The sequence below is a fragment of the Protopterus annectens genome, chromosome 3.part1 (genome assembly GCF_019279795.1).
Source record: "Protopterus annectens isolate FY-2018-M chromosome 3.part1, PAN1.0, whole genome shotgun sequence".
NCBI classification, from domain to species: Eukaryota; Metazoa; Chordata; order Ceratodontiformes; family Protopteridae; genus Protopterus; species Protopterus annectens.
In genome coordinates, this window is record NC_056732.1 from 1,865,446,187 (window position 1) to 1,865,469,093 (window position 22,907).

The 22,907-nt window shown below is 40.3% G+C and overlaps 1 protein-coding gene across 1 annotated transcript in view; it reads right to left on the reverse strand.

Annotated features, from left to right (window-relative positions):
• The window catches only part of LOC122798782 (zinc finger protein 182-like), a 195,595-nt gene that overhangs the window by 106,521 nt on the left and 66,167 nt on the right, over positions 1-22,907 (reverse strand). The window contains exon 3 of the mRNA XM_044067892.1: positions 5,448-5,570. Coding sequence (XP_043923827.1) covers positions 5,448-5,570 — 123 coding nt within the window. The remainder of the gene's footprint in view (positions 1-5,447; positions 5,571-22,907) is intronic.

The window sequence follows — 22,907 nt, forward strand, 5'->3', positions numbered from 1 at the left end:
CTGCAGTACTTCTCACCCTCAGCCTTCAGTACCACACCATGTTCTGCAGTACTACTCACCCCCAGCCTTCAGTACCATACCATGTTCTGCAGTACTTCTCACCCTCAGCCTTCAGTACCACACCATGTTCTGCAGTAAGGCTCACTCCAACCTTTGGTCCCACATTATGTTCTGCAGTCCTGCTCACCACAAGCTTCCAATAATACAAAATCTTATTTAGCATTGATCTCTTCAACCTTCACTATACAACACTATTTCCTACAGTGCTGACCAACTGATGTGCCTTTAATGTTACATCAAGTTCTGCAGAACTGCTTACTCCAGCCTTCAGCACTACACCATGTTCAGTACTACGTCACATTCTGCAGTATTGCTACCTTAGCATTTAGTACTGAACAAAGTTCTGAAGTACTGTTCAACCCACCCTTCAATATTATACCACATTCTATAGTACAGCTCACCCCTAACCTTCAGTACCACACAATGTTCTACAGTACTGTTACCCCAGTGTTCAGTACCACACCATGTCCTGCAGTACTGCTCATTCTCAGCCTTTAGTACCACACCATGTACTGCAGTACTGCTCACCCTCCAGCCTTCAGTACCGCACAGTGTTCTGCAGTACTGTTCACCCTACCCTTCAGTACCATAATGTGTTCTGTAGTACTGTCACCCTACCCTTCAGTACCATAATGTGTTCTGTAGCACTGCTCACACCAGCCTTCAGTACCACACCACTTTCTGTAGTACTGTTCACCCTACCCTGCAGTACCACACCATGTTCTGTAGTACTGTTCACCCTACCCTTCAGTACCACACCATGTTCTGCAGTACTGTTCACCCTACCCTTCAGTAGCATACCATGTTCTGTAGTACTGCTCACCCCAGCCTTCAGTACCACACCGTGTTCTGTAGTACTGTTCACCCAGCCTTCAGTACCACACCATGTTCTATAGTACTGTTCACCCTACCCTTCAGTACCACACCATGTTCTGTAGTACTGTTCACCCCAGCCTTCAGTACCACACCATTTTATGTAGTACTGCTCACTTCCAGCCTTCAGTACCACACCATGTTTTGCAGTACTGCACATCCCCAGCCTTCAGTACCACACCATGTTCTGCAGTACTGCACACCCCCAACCTTCAGTACCACACTATGTCCTGCAGTACTGCTCACCCACAGCCTTCAGTACCAAACCATGTTCTCTAGTACTGCTCACACCCAGCCTTCAGTACCACACCACGTTCTGCAGTACAGTTCACCCCTAGCCTTCAGTACCACAACATGTTTTATAATACTGTTACCCCAGCCTTACGTATCACAACATTTTCTGTAGTATTGTTCACCAGTGGCCTTCAGTACCACACCATGTTCTGCAGCACTGCTCAACCACAGCCTTCAATACCACACCATTTTCTGCAGTACTGCACACAGCCAGTCTTTAGTACCGCACCATATTATGCAGGGCTGGAAAATATTTCAGAATGGGGATCACAAATCTGTAACTAATAGGCATAATGTGGCAGTTGGACTTGGTTTATTTTAGGAAATGTGCCTGGGCCCAGCATAATGAATCAAATGTGTTTTCAAATGTTTGGAAGATTAATTCACCCTTGTGTTTTGAGCATACTCTCTCTCCTATACCTCCATCAAACTGTTAAACTGCATGTAACTGCAGACCCAGAATACTTTTCATGTACGTACTGATGGTTCTGTTACCAGGAAGTTGCCTTGGTTGTAATACTTATGTACTTACTGCTGGTTCTGTTACCAGGAAGTTGCCTTTGTTGTAATACTTATGATGTACTTACTGCTGGTTCTGTTACCAGGAAGTTGCCTTGGTTGTAATACTTATGTACTTACTGCTGGTTCTGTTACCAGGAAGTTACCTTTGTTGTAATACTTATTATGTACTTACTGCTGGTTCTGTTACCAGGAAGTTGCCTTGGTTGTAATACTTATGTACTTACTGTTGGTTCTGTTACCAGGAAGTTGCCCTTATTATAACACTTATTATGTACTCACTGCTGGTTGTGTTACCAGGAAGTTGCCTTGGTTGTAATACTTACCATGTACTTACTGCTTGTTCTGTTACCAGGAAGTTGCCTTGGTTGTAGTACTTATTATGTACTTACTGCTGGTTATGTTACCAGGAAGTTGTATTTGTTGTAATACTTATTATGTACTTACTGTTGGTTCTGTTACCAGGAAGTTGCCCTTATTATAATACTTATTATGTACTCACTGCTGGTTGTGTTACCAGGAAGTTGCCTTGGTTGTAATACTTATTATGTACTTACTGCTGGTTCTGTTATCAAGACGTTGCCTTTGTTGTAATACTCTGTCCTTACTGCTGGTTCTGTTACCAGGAAGTTGCCTTGGTTGTAGTACTTATTATGTACTTACTGCTGGTTATGTTACCAGGAGTTGTGTTTGTTGTAATACTTACTGTGTACTTACTGCTGGTTCTGTTACAAAGAGTTGTATTTGTTGTAATACTGATTATGTACTTACCGCTGGTTCTGTTACCAGGAAGTTGCCTTTGTTGTAATATTTATTATGTACTTACTGCTGGTTCTGTTACCTGGAAGTTACCTTTTTTGTAATGCTTATTATATACTTACTGCTGGTTCTGTTACCAGAAAGTTGCCTTTGTGTAATACTTATTGTGTATGTACTGCTGGTTCTGTTACCAGGAGTTGTGTTTCTTGTAATAATTATGTACTTACTGCTGGTTCTGTTACTAGGAAGTTTCCTTTGTTGTAATACTTATTATGTACTCACTGCTGGTTTTATTACCAGGAAGTTGCCTTGGTTGTAATGCTGTGTACTCACTGCTGGTTCTGTTACCAGGAAGTTGCCTTGGTTGTAATACTTACTATGTGCTTACTTCTGGTTCTGTTACCAGGAAGTTGCCTTTCTTGCAGTACTTATCATAGGTTCATAGGTAGGTACTAGGTGAACGGCCCAAGGGCCTAAGTAAGCCTAGCCAACAAGGTTCCCTGGCTTATGCCACCCAAGAAAATGTATTTCCTGTGCCCCTGTCAAGCAGAGCCACAGAAGTGATCCCTGGGGGTGTACTTCCTATTTCCCATCCACTCATCAAGATTTTTCTTGAAGAGTGCTAATGAAGAACTTTGCTTGACATAGATGGGTAGCTTGTTCCATAGTATAGGAAGTTTCTGGGACAGGAATCTATCCCTCCAGCATGTCCTGTTTATTGTGGTGACAAGGTTTAGGTCCTTAGAGTGTGTAGCTCGGAAGGATTGGGATTTCTTTAGGATGTCCAACAGCTCTGGGTTTGACATAGCTTTATATGTTAGGCAGAGATCTCCTCGGAGTAGGTGATGTGCTACAGAGTAAAGCTGGAGTTTTTTGAGACAATCAGTGTGGGGCATCTGTTTGAGGCCAGTAATCCTCTTTGTGAGGTACTTCTGTGACCTTTCCAGCTTCTGCAGATGTCTAGTGAGGTACATTCCAAAAGAGGCGTTGTACTCTATAATGGATCTAATGAGTGCTGAGTAGAGGGGAACAATGACCTCTTTTTTCCTGGATGAGAACTCTTTTGTGATGAGGTGCGCCACATAGAAGGATTTCCCGACTACTGTGGCAATGCGATTATCAAAGGCGAGACTACTGTCCACCTGGGTCCCAAGGTCTCTTATCATACATTCGGCATTAAGTAGACTGGCGTTTATGTGGTAGTTCATGGGTACAGAGTTTTTACCAAAGGGGATGACAATGCACTTTTTGGCATTGAGCTTGAGGCCATGCCTCTGACACCAGGCATCTGTCCCAGTGAGGCCCTTCTGTAGGGTGTCAACATCATTTGGCAACTCGTCTATGGCTCCTAGTTTGCAGTCATCTGTGAACTTCATTAGCCAGAGGCCTTCTGTGTTAGCCTGTACTTCAGAGAAGTAGATACCAAACAGGAGAGGTCCCAGTACTGAACCCTGTGGTACTCCACTTGTCACTGGTTTGAAGTCAGATTTAGAGTCTGCAACTTTTACAGTGTGGGTTCTGTCAGTGAGCCAGTTGGCAACCCATCTTGTGACACAGGGATTTATACTAGTTTAGTGAGTTTAGCTATAATTCCAGAATGGGGCATGGTGTTGAAAGCCTTGGCGAGGTCAAGATAGGCTGTGTGAACCACCTTACCCTCGTCTACGGCTTTGTTGACTGCCTCAAAGAAATCAATCAGGTTCAAAAGGCATGATCTGCCTTTCACAAACCCGAACTGGGTGGGGTCCAGAGTTTGGAGGTTACCAATGTCTTTGTTTATGACTTCCATGATGATACGTTCCACGGCCTTGCAGACCAGGCTCGCCAGGCTAATAGGGCGATAGTTCCCAGGATCAGTGGTGGCTCCCCCTTTGTGGAGTGGGATAACTGTTGCTGTGCGCCATTCAGTGGGCACAAAGTCTGACGTGGGACTATGATTAAGCATGGCGCTTAGGTGGGGAGCCAGTTTGTTCTGAAGTTCGTGTAAAATGCAGCCTGGGATGTTGTCCTGTCCCATGGATGCTGTGTTTTTGGTTTTAGAGTGTGCAGCTTTTACCTGCATAGGTGTGATTACAGGGATTCTGCATTCTTCCTGTATAGATATGGGCCCTTTAGGGAGTGAGAGGGGGTAGAGTTAGCTCTGAACCTATCTGCCAGGATGTTGGCACTGTCAGTTGGTTCTGTAATTTTTGTGCCATTGTGCTTTAACTCAGAGCAGATCTGAGTGTTGCCATTGAGATTCTTGACATAGCTATAGAATGCTTTGTGGTTGTCCTTAGAATCAGTGGCAATTTTGTTTCGTAGCTAGCTTTGGAGGATCTTACAAGGGATCTCAGCTTCTTACTGAGGCTGACGAGGGAGCTCCTTCAATCATGGGATTTTATTCTCTTTTGCAACAGTTTCTTCCTTCTGTTGTAGAGTTTGCTTATGGCAGGGGACCACCAGATTGGCTTCCTTTTTTTGGAGAATAGCATCTTGGTTCTGTTTGGGATAGCAGGATCCATACACTCGTGTAAGTGCTTATAGAGTGCATTTGTGTAGGATTCAGCAGTCGTAACTGTATTGTCCATCTGCATGGGTGTCACGAAGTTCGCCACTTCTGTCTTAATAAGCATGAAGCTGGTTTTGGAGAAATATTTTACTGTGGTTTCCTTAATGGTGGGTGGGGGTGGATGCGGATATCTAGGGTGATTAGCTTATGGTCGGATCTGACCAATGAGGAGTTGACTTCAGGTGTGGAACACTGGTCACTCATGTTGGTAATGACTAAGTCTAGGATATTGTTGCCCCTGGTAGGGCACTGGAATTTATGAATTCCAGAAAGCATGTACTTACTGCTGGTTCTGTTACTAGGAAGTTGCCTTTGTTCTAATACTTATGTCTGTATTGCTGGTTCTGTTACCAGGAAGTTGCCTTGGTTGTAATACTTATTATGTACTTACTGCTGGTTCTGTTACCAGGAAGTTGTTTTTGTTGCACTGTTTTTCTTCCTTCAGTCTCAGCAGCTGGAATGATTTCATTTTTGTTAAGAAGTAACAGAAGTTCATCCAATGAGATGTTATAACCTGCAAATGAAAGTAATTGTACAGTTAACCACTTTATCCTTCCAGTATTTTTTTTCACTTTGTTTACAATGGTTTAATCATACAAGTCTGAAACAAAATTATAAAAGTACACTACAAAAAAGCTACATTTTATCAAGGACTTTGGATAATACTATCTCTGGAGACAAATGACTGCTTTTCCATCTTCCCATATCATATTACTCTTTCATCCTACAATCTCTCTTGGCAAAGACAGTCTCCTAAGAGAGTAACAAACTAATTTCCACATCCTTAATTTATTGTTCATATTTCTGTGTGTGTATTTGAGTAAGTTCTATACTATCTCTCAGGGCTGTGGCCATCTCAAAGTTAGTATACAGAAGTTCAGGGCATGTCAGGGGCTTGCCCCATGTAACAAAAGGAAATTTAAAAGCGAGCAGTGATGCTCTATATTTGTTCACCTGAATATTTTTCCCAGGACATCTGCACTCAGCATTACACATGCTGATATTGCTATAGGAAGCTGTAAAATATATCTACATTGTACAGTTGTAAACACAATAGTATTTATGTTATGATTCAATGTTTTAATATAAAGAACATGAAGTCTGCCATTAACAAGAAGTACACCCCCATTTCAGAGAGGTTCTGGAGTTCTTTCAATAGCACTAGGTTAAACACTTACCTTCATCAGTTTAATTTTTCCAAACCTTTTGGATTTCTAGTACCATACCAGGCATGGAGCCTATTTCTAAGTCAAAGTATGATTAACGTTCATGAAATAAGTATTGTTTCAATCTTTGATGTTAGCCAAAAGTGTTCTTCACGGAACCTGCAATGTGCCCAGAACAGACTCCTTCTGTAAGTCACATGGAGTTACATGCACAATAGCATATCTAAATAGGACTATAAATTCTTATTTATAAGACCCATTGCTCCTACTACTATTGGAACTGTCTGGGTATCCTTCCACAGTGCCTCACTTCTGCTTGCAAATCCTTTTATTTTATGTCTCTGTGTACGTAAGACAGTGTAATCACTGACTGTAGCAATTTCACTGATCCAATGCTGCCTTTGTTTTCTTTTTATGGACTACTATATCTGGTTTTCTCACATTTACTTTCTGAACTATTGGTAATGGCCAATTCCATGTGATATAAACTTAATCATTCTCTATAATGCTTTGTGTGTCATGTTTCCATGCTTCTCAGCTATTTCACTTTTGATTGGTGTGTTTGTAATAGGTTTCATTTTAAAATTTGTCCAGTAATTTCATTCAGTTGTCTGATGAAGCAATCCTTAGTTGTATTGTGAAAGCACTTACCATTAAACTTTACTTGTGTGATTTTACTACACTGGACTACTATATTTGTTTTCGCATTGGATATATGATTTGATCTACATTGGTACCTTCAGTTTTTGGTTTCTGTTGATTTTCGTTGGGTTTTTGTATCGGCAAAGGGCTTTTTTAATAAAATAAATAAATATGTATATAGTCTTACAATTCCAGATCTACAAATGTAATCAATTCGAAGAGGCCCACACCTCCTTCAGAATGAGGAATATATAATCTCGGTATATACTGATTTTTATATATCATCTGAAAAGTGTGAAGCATTTTTCTTGTTTTCCTGTCCAACTGATCCAATGCTTTTAGGGGCCAATCAATCACCCCAAAACTGTAAGTTAGAATGGGAAGAGCAAATTGGTTTCTAGCTTGTACTTTTTTCCTACAGGTCAGGGTGGTTTTCAGTATTAATTTTAGTCTTCTAAAACATTTCTTACTAAGCTTTATTTGCATTTGTTCATGTCTCATTGTAGTTACTTCATCAGTTCCTAAACATTTATACCCTCCCCCCTGCTCAAGTTCCTTAATATCACATTCCTGTCCCAAACTGATATTTTCTTGGTGTTACAGTTTTCATGCTTTAAAGGTTGGTTTTGCACATTTATCCAGACCAAATTACATTCTGATATCATCTGTGAAAGCTTTGCAATTGTGCTTTCAGTTCCTCATCTGATGAACTATGGTTTTAAATTATACTCAAAACGATGAGAGGTATTCACACTTTGTTCTCTTATGGGAGCCAAATTATAGCTATAACTAATCTGTTAAGTAGAAGACTTAATGGGTTAAGGGTAGGACAAAAGAGCAATGGCGACAGAGTCACCCTGAAATATCCCCCTTGAAGTTTTATCCATGGGATAACAATTTGTCCTTTATCATGGCTTAGCTGCAAAATGGTTTGCCAGTATTTCATGGTCACTAATTGATAAATGTAGTTTGTATTTTTGTACTTTTATAAGCACTTTTATCTTTGAATGTGGGATGTTGTCAAACGCTATTTTGTAGTCTATCCATGCCATACTTGGATTCTTCCCCTTTTTACAGTTCTCCATTATAACTTTAACAACAAATGATCCTTTGTTACATATGAGTTTCTTTAGTTACCCTTTTGTTCAATTGCCATGACTGAGTTTTCCTATAAATGACTATAAACTCTGTCTGCATCAATTCCAGTGTTATACATCACTGGATGGCATGTTATTGGTCTATAGCTTTTAGGATACATTGCAGGTTCCCTCTTAAGTAGGAGTATAATTTTCCTGTTGTTAACCAGGTTGGTGTCTGTTCAAGGTGCATATAAACAGTTCTTATCTGTGGCTAACTCTTCATGTAAATATGTTAATACTTTTAGCCAGAGGTTACATACTGTAGCGGAGCCTGGGGTTTTCCAGTTAGGAACATTACTTAACTTTGTTTCAGTTTCTCTGGCTGTTACTTCATCCCATTTCATATCCTGTACATTTGAACTTCTTATTATTTCAGCATCTTTGCTATGTTCCACAATATTTTCATAGACATTTCTCTAAAATGTGTCTGTTTCTTTTTTGGTGGAGTTTCTATTTCTTTTGCCTGGTTTCCCAAATGTCTATAAAACTTTTTTGGGTTCTGCTTGTTTTGTACTTTTCCTTCATATTTATCTGCATATCTTAAAGTCTTTCTGCCTGTGCTGATATCTTTAATTTATTATTCACAATGGTGTGTGATAGATCCTGGTCTGTTCTACTGCTGTGCATTGCTTTTATCACACTTAAATATTGCACCATATTAAAAAGTATTTTTTGTTGATCTGTTCCCTGTTCTATACTCTAACAGCGACACTTCTCAATTGCTTTACAGATTTCTCTATTCAGTACTTCCATGAGGGCCTTTTGATTTCTCCCCTTCCTTTCCCTTACTGACCTGTGTGTTTTTTGAAAGACTTTGTCGGTTATTAATTTAGCTGCACAGTAATATATCCTAATTACTTCTGTTATACTGCATGAATTTCTATGAACAGTCTCGATTACTGTTTTTTTTTTTAATCAAACTTCTAACATTTTGGGTCTTACTGACTTTCTGTAATCTATTTCTTTCATTAATCTTAATAAATCAATCCATGTCTATTAAATCAAGTAATTCATCCCTTAGATCATCTTCTTCTAAACTAAGAGTCCATTCTTTTTTCTCTGTTCCTAGGGCATTCTACAGAAAGTTCCAGAACATCTTCCTGTGCCATATTCTCTTCAGCTTCATCCTGTGTCATCCACTGCTCTTTCATATGGGAACTCACTGGCCTATCACTCCATAACATTGGCTGCATCAGAGTTGCCACAGTTTCCTGGTCCTTCCCTTGCTGTACAACTCCAAATGAACTTTATGTTCTGGTTCCTACCGAAGACTTCAACGTATCTTTATATAGTAATTGAGCAGATGCTTCCTGCTCCAATGATTTTTCCTTAAATTGGGAACTCCTTGTTCTATCATACTGTGATGCTATCAGAGTTAGATTTTCTACACTAAATCCTTCATTTCACAAGTAATCTACAACTTCACTTTCTGTTTCTTTAACTTTGCTATTACTAATCCTCTTTTCTACTTTCCCTCTGTTTTCTTATCTTTTTGTATTGTAAAATGTTTCTATCTGGATGCCTTTGCCTGTATTTTTCTTCAAATATCTTTGGTGCTGCTTTTTTATTGGTTAGTTTTGCTTTCTTTTGCATAAATATTGCACCATATTAAATCTTTTTCTTTCCCATGTCCATATTTCTTCTTCAACTGTCTCCTGCTCCTCCTGTTTCTCCTTACCTAGGGGGACTCATTGTTCCACTATGTTGTGGCATAACCTGTGTTAGACTTTCTACACTAAATCCTTCACTTGACAGGTATTCCATAACTTCAACTTCTATTTGAATTAACTTCTACTTTACTTATGTTCTCCCTTTGTGACCTTATTTTTTGTACTGTGAACTTTTTCTCCTCTAGGTCCCTTTGCCTGTATTTCTCTTTGAATATCTTTGGAACTGTTTTTTTTTTTAAATACTGATTTAGCTTTCTCCTTTGCATATCTATTGCACCATATCAGGTCTCTCTTTCTTTCCCATGTCCATATTTCTTTTTTAGACCTTTCAGAAATCTCTAGATTTTGTTCTTTGCATTTGCACACTTCTTCAGTCATTTCTTTTTCTGAATGACCCACGGTTATTTCATCTATATCTTTTTGCATAAATCTGTTCTTATTAATGAACAGAAATTTGTATTTGAAGCTTTTGACAGTTTTTCTTGTGGAACAATTTTTCTTTCCTCTAATTTCTCTCAAACTTTTTGTAGATCTAATGTCTGGAAATTCTGGGCTTCATTCTTAATAGCAACAATACACCATTTATTTCTTATCATCAATAGTCCACTGTATAGTTTTTATGGCTCTTTTTTGGCCTATCAGTTTTTGTGGACTGCTACATCCTTCTATAATGGGGGGGGGTCTATCCTCCCCCTAAGCCTGGCCTAACCCCATTGTAGGAATGTTTCCATGTCTTGAGGATTCTACACTGTCAGTTTTTTCCAGTCCTGGCACCAGTGCATGTATCAGAATTTAGGCACTTTTTATCCTGGGACTTGTGCACATTGTGTGTTTTTTTTTTCATTTTTTGATTCTTTCTTTTCTTTAATTTTTTATTTTCTCCAAATCTTTTGGGTTTCTAATACCATGACAGGAATGGACCCCATTCCTAAGTCAAAGTACAATTAAAGTTCATGAAATTAGTATTGTTTCAATCTTTAATGTCAGGCAGAAGTGCTCTTCGCAGCACCTGCAATGTGCCCAGTAATGACTCCTTCTGCAATTCGTACGGGGTTACATTCATTGGTAACATATCTAAATATGATTGTCGATTCTTTTTTATAAGCCCCATTACTCCTACTACTACTGGAACTGTCTGGGTTTCTTTCTTCCACATTACTCTCATTTCTGCCTGCAGATCCTGATATTTTATGACTTTGTGTCTCTCTATATGCAAGACACTATAGTGAGTGGCTGTAGTGATTTCAATGATCAATGCTACTTTTGTCTTCTTTTCTTGGTCCACTATATCTGGTTTTCTAGCATCTATCTTTTGAACTGTTGGTAATGGGTAATCCCATGTGATATAAACATCATTTTCTATGATGATTTGTGGCTTATATTTCCGGTGTTTTTCAGCCACTTTAGTACCATAATGTTTGCACAATCTCCAGTGAAACAGTCTTGCCACATTATTACGCCTTTCAGTATACAATCCTTCTGCCATTAGTATGTCGCAACCAGTAACGAGGTGTGCGACTTTTTCCTGATTTGGTTTTACAAAATCTACATTTATCTGTTTCTCCCACATGTTCAATGGACTTTGTAAACCAGCGTGTACGTAGCCCACTTTCTTGGGTTGCCAATATTAACCTTTCATCTATTGGTTTGAATTTGCCTCTCCTTAACCATTCCTGCGTTCGTTCCTAATCAACATGAGGTTCTTCCAGAAGTTTTCTATACTTGCAACTATATTTATGCATTTTCCATATTTTCTGCCTTCTCATCTGCTTCTTCACCTTATATTCTTTCTTTTGTTTTTTGGCACATTCATTTGCTGCCTGATTTTTATCTACTTCTGGTTTGACTACCATTCCTGCTTGATGCCAATATGCTTCTGCTAAATTAAGCAGAGAAGCCATCTTAGATTTAGTCTCCTCATGTTTCAAAACTTTCATTACATTTGGGTCTTGTGAGGTCAGCAGATATGTGTGAAGTCCCACAATTGCAGATCTATACATGTAATCAGTTTCAGAGAGTCCCATCCACCCTTCGGAACAGGGAATATGTAATCTTGGTATACACCGATTTTTATAAATCATTTGGTGAGCATGAAGCATCTTTCCTGTTTTCCTATCTAATCTATCCAACATGTTTTGGGGCCAGTAAATCACTCCAAAACTGTAAGTTAGGACAAGAAGATCAAATTGGTTTATAGCTTCTACTACTACTATTGAAACTATCTGGGTATCTTCCTTCCACATTGCTCTCGTTTCTGCCTGCAAATCCTGATATTTTATGACTTTGTGTCTCTCTGTATGATTAAAGTTCATGAAATTAATATTGTTTCAGTCTTTGATGTCAGTCAAAAGTGCTCTTCTTTGTTGCACCCACAATGTGCCCAGTAATGACTTCTTCTATATAGGGTTACATGGATTGGTAACAATTTTAATACAATTGTAAATTCTTTTTTATAAGCCCCATTACTCCTACTACTACTGGAACTGTCTGGGTTTCTTTCTTCCACATTGCTCTCATTTCTGTCTGCAGATTCTGATATTTTATGACTTTGTGTCTCTCTGTATGCAAGACACTGTAGTCACTGGCTGTAGCAATTACAATGATCAATGCTATATTTGTCTTCTTTTCCTGGACCACTATATCCATTTTTCTAGCATCTATATTTTGGACTGTTGGTAACGGATGATTCCATGTGATGTAACTTCTTCATTTTCTATGATGCTTTGTGGCTCATGTTTCCAGTGTTTTTCAGCCACTTCAGTACCATAATGTTTGCACAATCCCCAGTGCAACAGTCTTGCCACATTATTATGCCTTTCAGTATACAGTCCTTCTGCCATTAGTATGTCGCAACCAGTAACGAGGTGTGCAACTGTTTCCAATTTGGTTTTACAAAACCTATATTTATCTGTTTCTCCCACATGTTCAATGGACTTTGCATAACCATTGTATTTGCAGCCCACTATCTTGGGCCACCAATATTAAACTTTCATCTCTTGGTTTGAATCCGTCTCTCCATAACCATTTGTGCGTTCGTTCCAGATCAACATGAGGTTCTTCCAGAAGTTTTCGATACTTGCAACTATATTTATGCATTTTCCACATTTCTTGCCTTCTCGTCTGATCCTTCACCTTATATTCTTTCTTTTGTTTTTTGGCACATTCAGTTGCTGCCTGATTTTTATCTACTTCTGGTTTGATTTCCATTCCTGCTTGATGCTGATATGTTTCTGCTAGATTAAGCAGTGAAATCATCTTAGATGTATTCTCTTCATGTTTCAAAACTTTCACTACGTTTGGGTCTTGTGACGTCAGCAGATATATGTGGAGTCCCACGATTGCAGATCTATACATATAATCAGTTTCAAGGAGGTCCAGCCGTCCTTCAGAATGAGGAACATATAATCTTGGTATGTACTATTTTTTTATAAATCATTTGATGAGCATGAAGCATCCTTCTTGTTTTCCTATCTAATCTATCCAACACGTTTTGGGGCCAGTCAGTCACTCCAAAACTGTAAGTTAGAACAGGAAGAGGAAATTGGTTTATAGCTTGGATTTTGTTGTTTTCAGGATTAATTTAAGTCTTCTAAAATATTCCTTACTGAGTTTTATTCGCATTTGTTCATGTTTTATTGTTGAGCCTTCATCAATTCACAAATATTTATACATTCCTTCTTGCTCAAGTTCTTTTATATCACATTCTTGTCCCAAACTGATGTTTTCCTGGTGCTGCAGTTTTCCTGCTTTAAAGGTTACTTTTGCACATTTATTAAGACCAAATGACATTCTTATATCATCTGAAAAAGTTTTGACAACTTGCAGTTATGCTTTCAGTTCCTCATCTGATGAGCTATCCAGTTTAAATCTTCGACAAAGAGAAGATAAGAAGTTTTTTCACTTTGTTGCTTTCTAGGAGCCAGATTATAGCCATGGTCTAAGCTGTTAAGTAGGCAGCTTAAAGGGTTATGGGCAAGGCAGAATAGCAGCAGTGACAGAGAGTCACCCTGGAATATCCTCTAGGTTTTGTAAGGTGTGCTGCATGAAGCTTGAGACCTAACAATTTCCTATAAGCCCTTTTCCCCCTTATACCTGTAAACCATTAATCCTCTGAAAATTAGACTTATAGGTTCATAGGTGCGCAATAGGCTAATGACCACAAAGGTAGTGCTAAGCGTAGCCATGCCTCCATATCTCTGACAAGTACTGATACCCTAGATAAGTGTAAGCAGGGGCTTGGGAAATTAAACATTTATAAGCAGCAGCCTGGGAAATGAACCATTTACAGGCTGACTGTGTCAGTTAGAGATACAGGTGCCAAACCAGGGATGAATTACTGTCCCTGAACTGTCCAAGTTGCACTTGAACTGGGTTAGGAAGGAGCTCTGCTTCACATGGATGTGGAACCTGTGCCAGAGAAGGAGTCGTCCCTGGGATACATACCTGTCTGTCCAGCAGGTCCTATTTATACTACAGAACTCGAGTCTGTTACCCTGCTCTGGGTAGCCCCAGCAGACAAGGAAAAGCTGTCCATGGGACTATTACCCAGGCAACAATAAGGGTGATCTGTGTCTTGTCTATGCCTCTTCTTCTACATACTTGCTGTAGGGAAGTGATCTTCATTCCATCAGACAGGATGATTTGTTTAACTCCTTCACACTAAGTCCTACACAGACTGCACTACTGACCACCGTTTAACAACTACACAGCACCAATGCACACATCAGCAGCAGCAAGGCAGCTTTATACCTACCCCTGTCTCAGTGGGCCGCTGCATCATAGCACCTGCCTTCTACTCCATCCTATACTGTAAACATGTTCATAAATCCATGCCTATAAGGGCCAATATTATTCTCTTGGGCGTGCTAAGTCCACGTTCCCCAGTGTTGAGGCATTTTTTTGTAAGCAAACATGTCAACATGGAACCAATTCCTTTCCACAAGATGAATGAGCTGGCAAGACAGGACCTGAATCCTGCTTCAGTCCTCCACAACTTGTGCATTGTCATCAGCTGTCTGAAATCTTGAAGCTGTCCTTCCAGGATTGGCACACTGTCATCAGCTGACTAGAATCCTCTCTCTCTACTCCCAGGACTAGTGCACTGTCATCAGCTGACTAGACTCCTCTCTCTCTCTCTGTACTCCCAGGATTGGTGCACTGTCATCAACTGACTAGAATTGTCTCTCTGTAATCCCAGGATTGGTGCAGTCACTGTCATCAGCTGACTAGAATCCTCTCTGTACTCCCAGGATTGGTGCACTGTCATCAGCTGACTAGAATCCTCTCTCTGTACTCCCAGGATTGGTGTACTGTCATCAGCTGACTAGAATTGTCTCTCTGTAATCCCAGGATTGGTGCACTGTCATCAGCTGACTAGAATCCTCTCTGTACATCCAGGATTGGTGCACAGTCACTGTCATCCGCTGACTAGAATCCTCTCTCTCTCTCTGTACTCTCAGGATTGGCGCACTGACATCCGCTGACTAGAATCTTCTCTCTCTCTGTACTCTCAGGATTGGCGCACTGTCATCAGCTGACTAGAATCCTGTCTCTTTACTCCCAGGATTGGTGCACTGTCATCAGCTAACTACAATCCTGTCTCTGTACTCCTAGGATTGGTGCACTGTCATCAGCTGACTATAATCCTCTCTCTGTCCTCCCAGGACTGGCACACTGTCATCAGTTGACTAGAATCCGCTCTCTATACTCCCAGGATTGGTGCACTGTCATCAACTGACTAGAATTGTCTCTCTGTACTCCCAGGATTGGTGCACTGTCATCAGCTGACTAGTATCCTCTCTACTCTCAGGATTGGTGCACTGTCATCAGCTGACTGGAATGCTGTCTCAGCTACCCAGGACTGGTGAACTGGCAGAAGGTGCTCACATCCATTATCCCCACCCAGCTTTTCCAGTGCTCAAGCTGCTACTTGAACTCAGGGCACCTGGGTTATAGACAGGGTTTCTTCCTTCTGCACCACAAAGCTGGTCACTCTAAAGGAATTATTTATTTATTATTATTATTATTATTTACTTGTGTTTGTTACCCAGGAAAGTCCACTGGGCTGAAATGAGCCCATTTTCAGTGGAGGCCTTGGGAAAAAGCTCCAAAAAAACAATGTACATACTTAAGAAATTATTTAGATAGTTAATAACTGAATTTAACAATATACAGGAGTAATAACAGCATCTAACAATATACAACAGAATAATATAGGAGTCAGAAGTGACACAGTAACATAGGCAATGTATAGCAAAATTTTGTGGAAGACTCGGGTGTTTGGCAGGTATTCAATAGATCAGACAGATAATGATAATCTGCACTTACACCATGTGAGGCAGGGTGAGGCACACTGTGCTGTGATTTAGGGTGAGTACTACCATGTGAGGTAGGGTGAGGCACACTGTGCTGTGATTTAGGGTGAGTACTACCATGTGAGGTAGGGTGAGGCACACTGTGCTGTGATTTAGGGTGAGTACTACCATGTGAGGTAGGGTGAGGCACACTGTGCTGTGATTTAGGGTGAGTACTACCATGTGAGGTAGGGTGAGGCACACTGTGCTGTGATTTAGGGTGAGTACTACCATGTGAGGCAGGGTGAGGCACACTGTGCTGTGAGGTGAGTACTACCATGTGAGGTAGGGTGAGGCACGCTGTGCTGTGATTTAGGGTGAGTACTACCATGTGAGGCAGGGTGAGGCACGCTGTGCTGTGATTAGGGGTGAGTACTACCATGTGAGGCAGGGTGAGGCACGCTGTGCTGTGATTAGGGGTGAGTACTACCATGTGAGGCAGGGTGAGGCACGCTGTGCTGTGATTAGGGGTGAGTACTACCATGTGAGGCAGGGTGAGGCACGCTGTGCTGTGATTAGGGGTGAGTACTACCATGTGAGGCAGGGTGAGGCACGCTGTGCTGTGATTAGGGGTGAGTACTACCATGTGAGGCAGGGTGAGGCACACTGTGCTGTGATTAAGGGTGAGTACTACCATGTGAGGCAGGGTGAGGCACACTGTGCTGTGATTAAGGGTGAGTACTACCATGTGAGGCAGGGTGAGGCACGCTGTGCTGTGATTAGGGGTGAGTACTACCATGTGAGGCAGGGTGAGGCACGCTGTGATGTGATTTAGGGTGAGTACTACCATGTGAGGCAGGGTGAGGCACAATGTGCTGTGATTTAGGGTGAGTGCTACCATGTGAGGCAGGGTGAGGCACGCTGTGCTGTGATTAGGGGTGAGTACTACCATGTGAGGTAGGGTGAGGCATGCTGTGCTGTGATTTAGGGTGAGTACTACCATGTGAGGCAGGGTGAGGCACGCTGTGCTGTGATTAGGGGTGAGTACTACCATGTGAGGTAGGGTGAGGCACGCTGTGCTGTGATTAGGGGTGAGTGCACAATAGGGAGAGTGAGGAAGAGTGTGGGTGAAAAGTTATGAGATCTGCAGGAAGTGTATTCTACACAAATTTTATGGACTGGAGAAAGCTCCATAGTCTAACCTAGTTTGGGTTTGGAGAACAGGTAGGAGATGCACATGAGATGCAGGTGTACCAACAGCAGTAAGAGACGTGGTAACCTCCCTAAAACTAATCCTTTGTCCAAGTGGTGGGCTAAAGTCACAAGTAAATAATTTACTTTATAACATATGGATCCACTCAAGCCTCAGTGGGCAGTCAGCCAGTCCTCCTTAGAAAATAAATCTATGCCTGTGTATATGAGCTAAGCAAACCAATTTCATTATTTCAATCTGTGCAATTTATCGAAAGAAGCACTAACTGTGAGGAAAAGCCTACATAAGCAATGTCCATTGACTAGTGTTTTTCCTGGCCTCAAGACCCATGCATTTTGGCATGCACAGATGTGGCTTTGATGGACACCAGTTCAAGACTTGAATTAAAGAATTGGGTAAAGGCAGGTATTCACCAATGTAGAGCAGCTGACCATTAGGTACTGTATCGCAAATCACGCAGTGACTTCAGGAAAGTCCTTGGTAAGTATGTGTTCTGACCTAGGAGGACAAGAGACTGAAAACAGAAGGACAAGCCATCAGTATAAAGAAATCCATTAAGTCCCTAGTACCCCAGGTAAGACTACTGATAAATAAGAAATGAGGGTGCCCGAAAGATTAAACCTTGTGGAATGTTATATTGAGGAGATGAATAAGGCGGGAATAAACATTTGCTTATTTTGAACTATTAACCATGGAAATGTTCTGATCCTAAAGGACACAGTTTAAACAGTAGTGGATCAGCAGAGTACAGGCAGAATATTGTATATGGGTATGTGTGTACACAAAACAAAAACACAGTTTTTATACCAAATTATGTTGCAGCTTTTATACCAAATTATGTTGCAGTTTGGTGCGTTGTGTATCACGTACAAGGTTAGAGTAGACAGTACAGTACAGGACACATCCAGTTATAATCATCTGAACTGAAAATAATGAGCTTATGCTCATAGCAGCTATATTAATATGACGTGGAGATGGAAGGGTCATCAACTGTGCCATATGCGAAGACAAAGAAGGAATAGAAAGAAGGTAAAGAGTGATTGAAGGACAACGTAAGTTAGACAGAGGATATGGTCTTTTTCAATAGTGATGTGTGTAAAACAGTGACATTTGGTGGTATCAAAAAGTGGTGAGAAAGTTTTGGCTGGAATGTTTACAGGATCATGGGATATAGAAGACAATTTTGAGCAGAGGCCATGCATGCTTTGCCAACTCTCACACTGGTTGACGTGCATGAGAAGTATGTTCTAGAAAAAGGGAATGTGCTGAGTGATTAACCTATCTCTTCAGTTGGTTGTACTTATCCCTTGAGGAGGGCTGAGATGTCTGGCTCTGTTACTGACCACACAATTTAATTTGTTAAGGAAAAGGGATAAAAAAATACAGTATCCCTAAGGGCACAGGTCACCACTCAGAAGGCTGTACAACACCGAGTATAATGACCAAGGCTCCAGTCTCTACAAGTAACTAAGGTTTTGCGGGTATTTTTTTTCATTTCCATTTCCAAATTGAATACTATTTTATGATGATTCCCCACCTCTCCCTCCAAATCACTACACTTTTTCTGTTTTCCAGCGTGTTTTTAGAAATCTTCACGTTCTACACACAGACATCTCCCTAACACTATGTCTTACTCAGCTGTTACATTTGTAATATCAAAAACAAATGCAGTGAAGCTGGGTTATATTATCTGACTTCCAAACCTAACCCATGCCTAGTGTTTTTTTATTAAACAAAACTTCACTGTTTACTGGACTTAATTTTGAATACCACATTAAAGTACTATTCTAATAACTCTTTATCTTTCTCCATAGAAAATGCATATACCCCCAAAAGGTAAATTCCTGAAAAAAAGAATGCAATAATAAACCTTGTTTGGAAAGTCAACCCACAAACTTTCCAAACCTGCACAATACTTTAATTCTCTCAGTTTGTCTTCCCATTTGTCTTTTTTACTACTTCTCTGCTTCCACAATGAATCCTTAATACCCCAATAACACTTCTAATGAAAGCAGATTCGTACCAGATTTACAATATCCCCATACGTTTTATATTTTGCCATATTCAAAAATAATCCCACTATTACAAAAAAAGTCTCCACTTTCATAACTTTCTTCATTCAGTATTTGTAGCAGATATAATCAAATCAGCTGATGAAAACAGTCTTACCTATACACCATGGTAGGTGATGCACAAACTACCAGTCCAGTGTTTCTGCCCATCCAATGATGTTTTTCTGCTTTTTCACATTTTCTATATGGTGATGCAACAGAAACTAAACAATGAACTTCAGCCACAACGGTATTACAAGTACAGAATGCATTATGTAAGTTCATAGACTTTAAACAGTCACAGCTTCTCACATCTGCAACATTATTTTATAAAGACACAACAACCTTCGTTTACCAGGACTGTCTGACTGGGCCAAAGGCCTGTTTCAGTAGAAGCCCGGGGAGAAAAGCTCCATTACAACAAAAATTTATATACTGAGCAAAGAAAAAGGTCATCCTGGGGCAGTGTAGGACATGTCCATTAAAGCCTGTGAGAGCACATTAAGCTGTGCCTTAAGTGACATCACCTTTGGATAGCCAAAATATAAAGCTCTTTATTAAAATATGTTTTAAAAACAATCATTAATAGGAGGGAAATCACTCTGAGGCACTTAATCATAAGATGCTGTGAAGCCAGTATGAGCATTGGCAAATCACGTTAACAAAGGTAACTCTACTTCCCTTTAACATTCACACCCCTTTTATTTCATTACAAACCCAAATACCTCTGTACACACCTGTAAAAAATTATATTACTTCCCTGCCTAATCCATAACCTTCTAGGATTTGTCACATGTGGTCATGTTGTACAATACCACAGGCTTTCATTATGTTACATATCTAGGCTGCCCGTTTCAAATTGTGTATTTGGAAGGTTTATAACCTAGATATAGAGGGAATCCACGGGAGAGGAAGAGTGGTGAATGAGGGCAGTTCGAAAATGAGAAAGATGAAAAGTAGTGTTTAAGGGGGGTGAAGAGGGGTATACTGATTCATGTGCAGGATGGAAAGTGGTTAGGTGGGTGTAATCAGGAGGCCGACCCTCTGATGTCAGACAGGGCCCATGTATTTCAAACTTGTCACTGGTATTTAACATTTGTAAATTTAAAACTTGACATCATGTGGTCATATTCTAGTCAGCTGTTGTAATAGTTTCTTCACATGCTCTTAAGTGTATCTAATGTCCATCCATCTACAGTCCCCTTTTTTCCCCACATTTGCACATGGGGTCAGGGTGTCACTTTAACAGCACCAATCACCTATAGCCAAAGTTCGCAAAAGCATGTGGCTAGTCCTACAGCAGCTGTTCTTCCATATCACACACTCACACCTCTAGCCAACTTCGTGTGTCCAATCCACCTAGTACATGTCTTTGTAATGCAGGAAGAAACCCACTGGAACACAGGGAGGACATTTATTTATTTATTTATTTTATTTTACATTTGTTGGCCGAGCTAGTCTAGCTGGATATATGTCCATTTTAAGTAGAGGCCCGAAAAGCTCCACACATAACATAATAATGACAGACAGACATATTGTTAATAAAGACATACAATAAAAATAGAAATATAAATCAATTTGTTAATAAAATCAACATACATTAAGGAACTCAAACAGTTTAAAATCATACATAATGTTTGGTCAGTTTCAAAGCATTTTACCTAGTACATAAAGGTTATGCAATAAGGCATTTGCCATATGGATAACAGTTGAAGCTCAGAAGGGTAGAGAAGTAGAAGGAGAATGTAAGATGAATAAAAGGAAAGAGCCAGGGGTCAGGAAGAGAGAGAGGAAAAGAAGGAAGACAGTCAGGAGGAGGTGGGAGAGATGAGAGAAGTAGGTCAGAGCATAGTGGGACAGCATGGGAAAAGAAACAGGGTAGTGTCTAATTATTAAGCAAAAGAAGGGTTAAAGGTAAAGAGAGGGTGAGGAGAGGGAAGTTAGCCTGCAGTACTACAAGAACAAAGCCAGTGGTTTTGGAAGTACAGTTTGATATGTTGTTTGAAAAGAGGTAAGGATGAGATTAGAGTTAACTCTTTGGGCAGGGAATTCCATATTCTGCCTACAGTATTGGTGAAAAGAGAGTCACCAGCTACGTTGTGGGCCTTTATGGGTTTGGTCATAAGTTTACAAGAGGAACGAAGAGAGGTGAGATTGTTATAAGGGAGTAAAAGTTGTGATAGTATAGGGGTGTTGGTAGGTTGGTACAGTAATTTGTGGGCAATAGTAAGTTGTGAGATAATAAGATAGTTTTGTAGTTCCGGCCAGCCTAAGTGTTTCAAATTGTGGCAGTGATGGGTTCTAAAAGGGTTACTAGAGGCGAAGCGGGCAATGTTATTGTAGCAAGTTGCTAGTTTGTTTAGGTTAGTTTTCTTGAGGTTGGTGAAGATAGGGGAGGCGTAAAAGAGAGTAGATATGAGATGGGAGTGAGCAATAGTAGCTCTAGTAGATGGGGTGAGAAATGATTTAATACGGTATAATGCTCCTATTTTTCTGTTAACTGATTTGATGGTGTTGTTGATGTGTTGGTCAAAAGAGAGATTGTTATCAATGGTTATTCCTAGTAGTTTAGTTGTGGAGTCAGGAGAGATGACAGTGTTGTTGTTTGAGGAGATGGTGAAGTTTAGTGGGGAGGTAATGAAAGTGGTGGGGGTGAAGAGGAGAAGGTTGTTTTTTTTAGCATTGAGAAGTAGGTATCGTCTAGTGAACCATGTTTCTACTGTGTTGAACATAGTTTGAGTTAGTGAGATTAGATCTGAAGAGGAGGATGCTGAGCAAATGATAGTGGAGTCGTCTGCATATTGAATGCAGGTAGCTTGAGGAATTACAGAGTGGAGATCATTAATAGAGGGAGAAGAGGAGAGGACCAAGAATGGAGCCCTGAGGGACTCCAATAGTAATGGGGAGTAAGGAGGAGATGTGGTTTTCCCAACGAACGGCTTGTTGTCTGTTACTGAGGTATGACGTAAACCATTTGATGGCAAGGTTATCAAATGAGAGGGATTCAAGAATGCTAATTAAAGAAGAGTGGTTGACCATGTCAAAAGCTTTAGAAAGGTCAATGAATAAGGCAGAGGAGAATAGATTATTGTTGCGATTGCTGTTAGTGGTATCTACAAAGGAAAGGAGGGCAGTGGTGGTGCTATGGTGAGGTCTAAAGCCATGTTGACAGTTAGCTATAATATTGTGAAGAGAGAGGTACTGTACAAGTTGCTGATGAATACATTTCTCCATCATTTTTGCTAAAGGAGAAAGAAGAGCAATAGGTCTGAAGTTAGAATAGTCAATAGAGCTACCGCCTTTGTGTAGTGTGATTATATGAGAGATTTTCCAGATATGAGGGATGGTTCCCTCTTGGATGGTCCTATTTATGAGTATAGAAATTGGGTAAGCAATTTCTTTGGCTGCCTTTTGCAGAAAAAGTGAAGGGAGCTTGTTGGCAGAGGGGGTACAAGGTTTCAGCTTGAGAATAAGTTTATAGATGAAACAGGTAGAGATGGGTTGTAGAGAGAAGTAGTAGGAAGAGTTTACTTCATTATTAGGAGGATAGAAGTTATTAGTGTTTAATTGTCTAGCGAGAGATTGAATAGTTTCAGTAAAGAATGAGTTAAAAGCATTTGCAGTTTGGAGAGGGGTGTCTGGGTCAGCATTTAGTGGAGAGGGAGTTTTGGCTGTTC